Raw genomic sequence first — 11,438 nt, forward strand, 5'->3', positions numbered from 1 at the left:
AGATTGGCTTTATTCATTCAACAGATACTGAACACCATGTGCTGGGAATACAGCAGTGAACAAAAAAGCCAACAATCTCTTTCTTTAGAGGGTGTCAGATAGTAGTAAATGCTATGGCAAAAAAGCAAGGAGGAGTGTGAGGAATCTTGGTGGGGTAGGGATTGCAGTCTTAAAAAGACTGATCAAGGGAAGACTCAAGAACACAAATGTTGGGCAAAAAGCCTAAAAGATAAGTTAAAAGATATACTTAGGTTCATTAAAATTTTAACAGGTTTATTTGAGAATTCAGCAATTTATCAATTGGGCAGTAGCAGAGTACCAGCAGTTCAGGGAGCCACCATCGAGGAGGCCAGGGGGGACATTTATAATGTGTCTGTGGGAGCAAGACAAAGAAAATATTTGATTGGTTAAAATGGAAAGTTCATAATTAGAGGTTAACTGACCATAATTAGTTAGAGGTTAGTTGGTAGTTTCTGCTGGTTAAGCTTAAGTTTCTTTCTCCCAGGTTACACATACTTTCACTCTGTGTTGAGTTTCAGTTTGCTGACTTAGGAACTCAAAGTGTAGGAGCCATCTCAGCCAATTGGCTTCCCAATGAATTTTTTTTAACAGGTGAGGGAGGGTGCTTAGTGTATCAGAATAGCATACCAAAGGAAGCATCCAGTCCTCAGGCCATGAGGGGATGAGGAGAATGTTCCTGGAATGTTCAAGGAACAGCAGAGAAGACCTTTATGGCCAGAATGCCGATTGTAAGATATGAGACCAAAGAGGGTGCAAGAGCCCACAGCATCTAAGACAGAGACTGGCTTTTACTCTGAGTGCATTGGAGGATTTTGAGCAGAGGAACGACAGGATCAACCTCTATTTTTAAAGAATCTTCTTGGCTGCTATGTTGAAAATGACAGGAGAGGGGGAAGGCTAGAAGCTGGGAGACCAGCAGGGAGGCTGTGGCTGTCGTAGGAATCCAGCCCAAGATTCAGGATAAGAGAGCTTCTTAGGCCAGGGGCAATGTTGAAGGTGAGGAGAAGCAGCCAGATTCTGGGTGCATTTTCAAGGTATCTCTAATAGGCTTTTCTGACAAACTAGTTGTAGGACATAAGACAAAAAGAGGAGTTCAGAATGGCTCCAAGGATTTTGGCCTGACAGAAGGACTACTTGTCAGTATCTGAGATGGGGAGGGCTGAGAGTGAAGCTAGCTGTAGGGGAAGGTTGGGGCATTGGTATTGGCCACTGGCTGTTAAGATGGAGTTCAGGGGAGAGCTGAAGGCTTGAGAACCATTTGGGATGTGGAAGAGTATAGGTGATATTTAAGGATGTGGCTGAGGAAACCAATAAAGATGGAGAAGAGGAGAGACTTAAGGGCCCAGCCCTTGGGCATCACACCATTATTAGTTCAGGGAGATTAAGAGGACGCATCTTGGGGGCCCAAGACTTCCTCTCTGGGAATACAAGCCCGGGGGGATGGCTCTTCCTTGTTTTCTATAGACTTCTGCTTGAACCAATATCAGCTCACTTTGGGATCATTGTTTTCAGTGGATGTATTGGAAGACCAGCTCCCAATATATCAACATAGATTCAAGATCTCTCAAAGTGATCGAGTGGTCAGTGAAAAAGAAAAAACAAAAGAGAAACAGTTTTCTTCAGAGCTGGGCGCAGGAGAGACACCACATAATGCTGCTCCATGGATGTCTAATATTCCCCTGAAAACCTCAGTTTTTATTAGGCTCTTTCCATAAGGGAGGGTAAGTGAGGTTACAATCACAATGTGATATTGTAAAAGCAGAACAAGGTACTTGCTGTGTGTCAGCATAGAAACCATATACCTTAGCAAGAATGGAGGTTAAACATAAACTTACGATTATCAGCAAGAAAAGCATTGGGCTTACAGCTGCAGGGGGAACAGGATCTGACACAGAACAACCAGCCTGACCACAAAACTGCAAGAGAGGAGAGACCCCCATGCAGGCCTGGAGGAACAGTGGGAGAAGAAAGACTTTTACATCCTTATCTCAACCACAGAGGTTTTTCCTCACAACAGATGCCCCTCATGTATCTGTTTATAGGCTCTCTATAAGGGTCGCATTCCCTTTTTAGGGCTGTAATCAATATGCCTTTCCTGAGAAAGGAATCTGGGTAATAAGCCTCTCCATTACACACATCCATTTATAGATGCTCTGCAACGAGAAGCTTATTACGTGCTGTTATCTCTCTCCAGCAGTCAGGCTATGTGGCTTGCCTTTTACACAGAGTTCCTGTTTTTACAAGAACAGCTCAGCAGGCCAAAGTTATAAGCTACATGTTAACTTTTCACACTATTCTTTGTGTCCCCAAGTATGATCAGTGTAGAGCATAACAAGTACAGTAAAGCAAATAACTCAGGCAAACTTAAGTTTAAGATAGCACAATAAACAAAATGCCAACCACAGTTTCTTCTCATAATCTCAAATGTCTCAGATTTCGCCAGTCCTTCCAGAGGCTTGGGGCTGGTCACATACCACCGAGGGGTCTACAGTGTTCCCAGCATAAATGAACATGGCCATGGAGCAGGAGGGTAATGGTAGTGTTGTAGCAGGAACAGTCTCGGGAAAGCCCAAACACCAAATAAAGGAGGAAAGAGTTTATTATTCGGCCGGGAGCCTGAGCATAATTTGTCCAAAGCCTAGCTGGTCTAACAAAGGGAGATTCAGCCTTTATATAGGCTTATACTTTAGATATTACAGGGGAAAGAATCTTAGGTTCATAGTTTAAGGACTCACATGTAAAAAGGTTTTCGTTTACAGTAATCACATATGAAAGGGTTCCGGTTTACACTTTTAGGACACGTGAAAAAGTTTCTGGTTTGATCTTGTTTCAAGTAAAAATAGTGCCTTCTGGAGAGTTTCCCCAAGGCCTAGCCTGTCACCTATAGGAAGGTAAAACCGGAGGCGCCAGTCTGTCAACCTTTTCTTCTATTGAAATGCAGCATGATAGTCAAAGGGGAAGTTGATCTGAGAAGCCTGGGTCTCCCTCTTCCCCACCCTCTTCGAGACCCTCACCACTTTATAATTAGTGAGAGGTCTCACTTTCGTTCTCACTTTCCGGACTTTCTGAAGAAACCGACTGATAATGTTTCATATACTTGTGATGTCATTTTTTGGCTAACTACGGCAGTTATGAATCCCCTAATCATCTGAAGGAACGGGGAGTAGACAAGGGAGCAACAAACAAACACCTATTATTATTAGAACACTTATGGTGAGGGTTTTGAATCCTCCCAAGGATGAGAACCAACCTCCAAATAAGGACTTGGGGTTAAATCCGTGCCATATTTGTACAGGCACATGTGCCAGTTTGGTCACGTCTCGCACAGTATCCTCCACTGCTTGCCTCTGGTCATCTATGTGCATACAGCAGTTGATTAGATTGAATTTTCCACAGACTCCTCCTTTGGCTGCTAGTAAATAATCTAGGGCCACCGGTTCTGATAAATCACGTTTCTCATTTGAGTTTCTTATTGGGCTAAAAGGGACAGACTTTTGCTTATCTCATTAGTGAGTATTTTCAAAGCAGCCTGCAACTGGATGATCCGGTTGAGCATGTGAATAGGGGTCTGGTATCCCCATGAGCCATCCTCTGCCCATGTGGCTGGCCCATAGTACTCAGTAATTTTCTCTGGTGGCCACTTATCATCTGTCCATTCTCCTATCTTTAGGTTTCTTTTGTCCCTAGCAGAGTAGACTGAATACACTAACAGCCCACCTGTCTTAACAGATAATAGGAAGAAAGAGGGCATAATGATTCCTATGACACAGCTACCTGTCCATCTCATGGATTACAATATAATCCATCTCATTTATTATATTGAGTACCATTATATAAACAGGTTCCCTTCTGTGTCCCTGTACATTTATAAGAACTGTAGGACAAAAGAATGGCAGCAACTTTTTACGCCCTACCTGGTTTACATACTGAGGGCATTCTTTAAAATTAGTTAATGTTCCTACTGTATAAGTCCAAATATTAAGAAGAACAAGTCCCACGATGAATTTCCTCATCCTTTGGCTGTGTGTGGACCAGCCAGCTTCTGGGATATGGCTGGAGCAAGGCTGCTTGTCCTTTTAAGGTGATTCTGCAGTCCTTGGCTTGGTCCAAGTCTCGGATGTTGCTGGTTTTTTACACGGCTGTGGTGGATTCAGGCTGGGATTCCCTCTACCTTTACTGTGGGATTGATCAGGATCAGGTCTGAGATCCTTTTCATTGTGGCTTTAGAGGGGCTGTACTCCCATCCTTTATCCACACGTGATTACCTAGTGAGAAAGGGTGAACTGGGGAGAAAAAGGCTTACAGGACATTTGTTATTTACTCAGGTTGAAGTATCCTAAGCGACTCTTCCTAGAGCTGGTAACTCTCCCCACTCCCATGGAGTTCCTAGGAGTGCCCAGAGTAGGAGAGGGGGCCTGTGATATAAGACTTCATAGGGGAATATCCTGTTTTCCTAGAGGGAGTGCATCTAATTTTGAATAACACCAAGGGAAGTATCTGCACCCACTTTAATCTTGTTTCCTGACACACTTTCCCTAAGCTGTTTTTGATGGTCCAGTTCATTTTTTCCACTTTTCCAGAACTCTAAGGTCAGTAGGCAGCGTGCAGTTTCCAGGTGATACCCAAGGCCATTGCTGTTTTCTGGACTAAATCCATCACAAATGCTGGTCCGTTGTCTGATCCGATGCACAGTGGCAATCCAAACCTAGGGATACGATCTTGAAGCAGCACATGGGTCACTTTATGGGCCTTATAAGGCCTCTACTCACCCACAGTATGTGCACACCAGGACCAACAAATACTTACGTCCCTCACACTTGGGCATTTTAGTAAAGTCTACCTGGAGATCTTCAAACGGAGCTGGTCTATAAGCTTGAATGCCAGGGAGAATAGTTGGGACCCTGCCTCGTGTTGTTTTGCCGACATGTAATGAATGCATCGCTATGCCACAGTTTTGGTCAAGGCTGATAAGCGTAAGATGTAAAAGTACCTGTCCAGCATCTTTTCAAGTGATTCTTGACCTGAGTGAGTGGTCTTATGTATGACTTGTACAACTGCTGCACATAGCAGGCCCTGGTATTTGGCAGGCTTACCAATGAGGTCTTTTGGCATTCATTAGAGTCTCCGCTGTGTGGGGTGCTTTGATATTTAAATTCTTCCCAGAGTTGAGGCTAGAATCTTTGATTGCCACTTTTTCTTTTTCTTTTTTTCTGACATCATGAAAAGGCTGTGTTAAATCGGCTAGCCCCAAAGACAGGGCTGACAGAAGTTTCACTTTTAGCTTTTGCCCCATTTGAAGGGTGTCTTGTCTTCTCCCCTCCCCTCTTTGTCACTTTGTGTAAGGGTTTGGCCAGTACTGCGAAGTTTGGAAATCCACAATTTACAAAACCCATCGCTCCCAGGAGCTCTCTCACCTACTTTTAGTCTCAGGTTCTGTCACTTTGCAAGCGGCTTGGTTCCTCTCTGCTTCTAGGCTGTGTTCCCCCTTCCAGATGGTGAGCCTCAGATAATAAATTTGCTTTTTGGCAACTCTGGGCTTTCTTTTTAGACACTTTATACCCACAGTCCTCCAGATGCCGAAGTAAGGCATTTGTTTGCGCACCCAACTGCTGTCGGGTGTCCCAGTAGAAGGTTATCAGAATATGGGGGCAGCATGCAAGCAAGAAACTTCTGGGGGGCAGTCACAGGCTGATGCCTCCCCAGCCACGATGAGAGAGTTTCAGAGCCCCTGGAGAGCTGGGTCCCGGTGTATTGAGTGGTTACACCTGCCTCTGGGTTTCTCCCATTGAAATGCAAATAGTTTTTGACCCTCCAAGGCCAGTCTAATTCTAAGGAAGTATTCTTTAAGTCCAATTAAGTGAACCAACTATTCTCTGCTGGCAATAATCCCAACTGCGTGTATAAGTTGGGTGCAAAGACACGAAAACCCTGCACTGGCCTGGGCGATAATATCAGTGCTCTGCTTCTGGCTAGGAAGTCTCCACCCTCCTTCCCAAGGGAAGGCGCGATCTCGGCTCACCGCAACCTCCGCCTCCTGGGTTCAGGCAATTCTCCTGCCTCAGCCTCCTGAGTACCTGGGATTACAGGCACGGGCCACCATGCTCAGCTATTTTTTTGTATTTTTAGTAGAGATGGGGTTTCACCATGTTGACCAGGATGGTCTCGATCTTTTGACCTCGTGATCCACCCGCCTCGCCTCCCAAAGTGCTGGGATTACAGGCTTGAGCCACCGCGCCCAACTGATCTTGTTTTAAGTAAAAATAGTGCCTTATGGAGAGTTTCCCCAAGGCCTAGCCTGTCACCTATAGGAAGGTAAAACCGGAGGCACCAGTCTGTCAACCTTTTCTTCTATTGAAATGCAGCATGATAGTCAAAGGGGAAGTTGATCTGAGAAGCCTGGGTCTTCGTCTTCAGTGTGACTGTTTACAGTTAACAGATGTTAGTATCAATTTGAATGCTACTTTGAAATAATATTACCTGAGTTTTCTCAGGCAGTGAGAATCTGTGTTCTTTTTCCTCCTCTACCTTCTCTGATCTCTGCAGGAGATAAGTCCCCACTTTTTCTTATCAGTAATACTGGCATTGCAATCACTTCATTTTTTTCTAGCTTTTAGAAAATCCCGTCTCCCATTTTTCAGTTCTTCCCTGGCCCTCATGCATCCACTCTAGCCTGTGGTGCCAAAACTCTATTGCCATTTTAAGTTTTTTCAGACCACAGAAATCTTGGATAGGATCTCAAATGTCTTCATTAGCTAACTCAGACCTCTCAATCTTAGAGACTCCAACCGTCCCTCATATTTGTGTTCACCTGTTATAGTTTATTTGTGAAATGTGTATTTATATGTCTTTCCAACTTTTCTTTTTCTCTTTTTTTTTTAAAAATAGAGATGGGGTTTCTCCATTTTGGTCAGGCTGGTCTCGAACTCCTGACCTCAGGTGATCCACCCACCTCAGCCTCCCAAAGAGCTGAGATTACAGGTGTGAGCCACCACACCTGGCCTCCAACTTGTTTTCTAAGCTGTGTAGTAAAAGTTTTTCTTGGACATGCCCTAGCTACAATTCTCTAAGCCTTACTTTTTGGTACATAGGGCTGTGTATTTATTAAACAGGGCTCTGCTCATTTGAGGGCAACAGAATGAGGCTGTATAGGTTTTCTTCTTGCTTGACTTTCCCTTACTAAATCCTGGATAAGTCTTGGAAAGAGAAAACGCCTGTGGCAGGCCTTGGCCTGTGGTTAATGTGTATGTCTGTTTGGCAGGGCCTGCCAAGTCTAACAGAGAAGAAATCTCCTCATCCCAGGAAGAAAGCCTGCAGCTGAACAGCATCCCGCCCACACCTACCCTCACCTCCACAGCTGTGAAGAGCAGGCAGCCCCCATGGGGGTTGGAAGAGATGGAAGAAGAAGATGACTCAGAGTTGGACTTTGCCCAGGGGTGAGGCCATGGAGGGAATCTGGGTGTCCGGGTTCCCAGTTTGGTGTCTGGCTACCTCCATCTTGCTGTTTCTGTTCCATGGTTCCCTGCTGTAGCACTCCCTCATTGTTGGGTTCTTCTTTAATCCTTCTCTATTTTTTAGCTTTAAAATGCATCTCTCCTAACACTGAGCTTTTCTCCCCATTAATACCAGCTGCTTTATGTCTTCTTCTCATCCTTGATTTTTATCCCATCACTGATCCTGCTTCATTCCCAGCAGTCAGCCCCTCACAGGCACCCAGAGGTCAAGGTTCTTGGGTTCACAGTCTATCCAGACTCCACACAACCCTTCAGGTCCTGGTCTGGGCAACCAGCTGATGCGGTGAGCTTTCCTCATCATCTCCTGTCTTCACTTCAGATCTGTCGTCCACTGTGAGGGGATTCCTATATCACCCAGTGCCTCTCCCTGGGTACTTTTGGGGCTTGTTTTAGCCATAGAACACTTCCTGTCAGCATAATGTGGAAACCTACTATGCTGTAGTTACTTCTTCCCACTTACCCCACCCCGGGTGTCTCAGAAACTCGCAAGGGTCCTCAAAGAACAGTTTGAAAAGCCTGACTCTTTGTCCTACATCAGACTCAACCTTATGGAAGAAGACGAGGAAAAAGAGTTCGAAATTCAGGATGAGTCAAGTGAAGAATGGCAGGATACAGACGTGGTAAGTGGACCACCCTGCCCTTCTCTCTCAAGAACTAGGGGCTGATGTGCCAAAGAGAAGCCATGGTGCTTTCCCTCTCTCCACTCATGATGCCTGGTCTCTGAAAGCTGAATGAATCTAGAGTACAGGAGGAAAGGTTATACGTTGGTTTGGACTTTGCTTGGACTGTACTTTTATTAAAGAATAAGAAAAATTACAAATACCAAAGAAGGTTGGAATAGCACTCTCGCTCCCAATCCCTAAGTATATATTGTTGCTTCTGAACCTCCTAGGAATTGGAAGGAGTCCTAGTGCTGAAGGTGGGAGGTTATCCAGTCTAGGCGGCAGCCCCTTCAGTGTCTCTCCTCCCAACACATGACTCCCTGTCCTCCTCTCCCTACTAGAGGGCTACCCCTCCTTGTCCCTCCCCCCTTCTAACCTAGCTTGTCTGTTTCCCCAGGAGGAAATGCTGCTACTGGTGTAGTGGGAAAAGCCTGGCATTTGGAGTGTGGTGACCTAAGCACGAGTCCTCAACTCCACGTCAAATTAGCTCTTTATCCCTCCTCACCGTCCATTTTCTCATCTTTATTTTTGAATTACTTTTATTTTTTGAGGTAGAGTCTCTGTTGCCCAGGGCTGGAGTGCAGTGGCACAATCTTGGCTTACTGCAGCCTCTGTCTCCTGGGCTCAAGTGATTCTGCCTCAGTCTCCCAAGTAGCTGGGATTACAGGTACACGCCTCCACGCCTGCTAATTTTTTGTATTTTTAGTGGATCTGGCATTTTGCCATGTTGGCCAAGCTGGTCTCGAACTCTTGACCTGAAGTGATCCACCTGTCTCAGCCTCCCTAAGTGCTGGGACTGCGTGTTGCCCATTTTCTCATCTTTAAAACACAGTCTGTAGTTCCAGCAACTCAGGAGGTGGAGATGAGAGGATCAATAGTCCAGGAATTGGAGTTCAGCCTGGGTAACATAATAAACCTCTGTCTCTTTCAAAATTTAACAATTCAAAAATAAATAAAATGGACCTTTTGCATAAAATATAAGGTAAAATCACCTTATAAATGGAAAAAGCCTATGTCTGAGTTCAGGCTATTGTAACAGAATTCCATAGACTGGTATCTTAAAAGAGCAGAAATTCATTTCTCACAGCTCTGAAGGCTGAAGTCCAAGGGTTGGGTTCTGGCGAGGGCTGTTTTCCAGCCTGCTGACTGCTAGCTTCCGGTTGTATCCTTACCTGGAGGAAAAACAGCAGGCTGCTCTCTGGCCTGGGCTTAGAATGTCATTCATCCATCCATGAGGGCTGCATCCTTATGACCCAGTCACCTTCCAAAGGCTTCATGTCCTAATAGCATCTCACTAGGGGAAGGATTTCAATGTACGGGTTTGCGGGGACACAGACATGCAGTCCATTGCAGGCTGTGTATCTTGCTGTTATTCTTCTGTTCTTATCTCTGTGAGGAGGGAAAAAGAATGGAATAGAACAGAGCAGGAGAGTCTTGTGCTCAGGAGGATAAACGAAACAATGATACCTTCAAACCAGAGACTAAAGAGCAAGGCTTCTATTAAAATATTATTTCCTCACATCTCAGGAAAAAAACCACTTTCTGGTTCCCAAACCAAAGGCATTTAAGGGACTCAGTCAGCAGGCCAAGAAGCGCTCTGCAGTGAGGCCTGATCCTCATACCCACACTAACTTGCCTCCCAGGAGGTGCTATAGGGGCCTGCTGTGCCCATGTTTATTCTTATGAGGCTGGGAAAGGAACTGGGTTTTTGTTTACAAAATGATAGGAGTATGGAAAGGCCTTCTTGACTTTTAACCTCATTCTCTCTAGCAAGGAAGTACCTATTCTTCCCCCAGGGAGCGCAGGCTGGACCTCTTAGATTCTACAGAGCTGGATATTGAGGTGAGTGTCACCAGAGCAGGAGGAGTTATGTCCTTGGGAAATGCTGGCAGGCAACCCATGTACCCATCAAATTGACAGAAAGGCAACATCATGGGGGCGGCCCTTTCAGCTGACTCTGGGGCTTTGAGAGTAACCCACGGGAGGACGGTCTGCCCTTAGGCCTGTTGCTGTGTCCTGTGTATTCCTTTCATCTTTCTCATTATAGGATTTCTGACATGACTCTTGGCCCCTCCCCAGCTCCACCCCCCACCTCAAGGATGTGACCACTTGGAAAAGGCAAAGAGAAAAGGAGCAAAGTGAAGCATTCCCCCAGGCTTCAGCCCTGGGGTCTGAGGAAAAAGTTGAATACTGTTTTTCTAACTTAACCTTTCCCTCTGGTGATGTTGGGGTAGAGAAGCGAGAGACCGTGTCCTCCCTAATGCACTGTGGCCCAGTCCCCGTGCCTTTTTCCTGTTCTCTTTGGAGTGGAGAGGGGCAGCACCTCTCTGTGATTAACGGAAAGAGCCCATAGTTTCCTAGATTTTTGGAACATCTTTTTCAGCCTATTTTGTGTCCTAATGATTTGCTCAATAAACATGTTTGAATCCGCATGTTCCCAAGGTGTGGCTTGAGATTGTTAAACTGATAGAAGTCAGGTTCTTGGTCTGCCTTGTCCCATGGCCAGTCTGTAGGTATCCCCACACCTTGCAGGTGCTTTGTCTATAGGCTCTCAAGGAAGTGTTGCTTAGTAACTGAGAGGCGGGTTGAAACAGTAAAGATAGGGAGAGAGTGGCTGCCCATGAGTAGTTTATCTAATGGCCAAAGCCTCTGCAGCAGTGAAAGTTGCGCTGACAGGTGGCAGGGCGGAACAGGACCTTGTGAAACTGCCTGTCTCACCCACACGGGCCAGGCCATGCATCCTGGCAACCTTCACCGAGGGGTCTTTCTAAAGGAAATTTTATCTTCTCATCCCAAAGATACTTGTCATAATTTGGAATTTGATCAAATCACAGTATCTGAGAGTTAAAAGGAAGCTAAGGAGTTACTCTAAATGTCCAACCCTAAAATCCAAGTGCCAGATGTTACCTTTACTCTTGCCTTCTTCAGCAGTTCATCATCAAGTTCTATCAAGACTTGGTGAAGAAAACGGTCTCTGGCCTGTGTCCTCCACCCATTGCCACCATTGTCCCTCACCTAGACTGCCACGGTGCCCCCTCAGGGCCAGCCTCTTGAAACTCACACAGACTTGTTTGCTCTTGTTTTGCTTTGTGGAGCAGCATAGCACCTCTGTTCTTTCATGTCCCTCTGACAAGCACTATTAAGACAGCTGCTTGTCATTTTGTACTTTGACTGTTTTCTTCTGTGGTTTAAGGAACACTTCAGCCTCTCTCTTTAGATATAATTTCCATTTCTTCCATCATGG

General features: G+C 45.4%; 1 protein-coding gene across 2 annotated transcripts in view; it reads left to right on the forward strand.

Annotated features, from left to right (window-relative positions):
* The window catches only part of STAG3 (STAG3 cohesin complex component), a 43,633-nt gene extending 33,003 nt beyond the window's left edge, over nt 1-10,630 (forward strand). Inside the window, exons 30-34 of one of the 2 annotated variants that reach the window (XM_074390527.1) lie at nt 7,280-7,454; nt 7,711-7,815; nt 8,071-8,152; nt 9,965-10,036; nt 10,242-10,630. In XM_074390527.1, coding sequence (XP_074246628.1) covers nt 7,280-7,454; nt 7,711-7,815; nt 8,071-8,152; nt 9,965-10,036; nt 10,242-10,250 — 443 coding nt within the window. In that variant the 3' untranslated portion in view covers nt 10,251-10,630. The remainder of the gene's footprint in view (nt 1-7,279; nt 7,455-7,710; nt 7,816-8,070; nt 8,153-9,964; nt 10,037-10,241) is intronic. The other variant, XM_074390528.1, reaches the window with a different exon arrangement.
* Nucleotides 10,631-11,438: the final 808 nt, after the last annotated feature.

This window comes from Saimiri boliviensis, chromosome 20 (genome assembly GCF_048565385.1).
Source record: "Saimiri boliviensis isolate mSaiBol1 chromosome 20, mSaiBol1.pri, whole genome shotgun sequence".
In the NCBI taxonomy this organism is placed as follows: Eukaryota; Metazoa; Chordata; class Mammalia; order Primates; family Cebidae; genus Saimiri; species Saimiri boliviensis.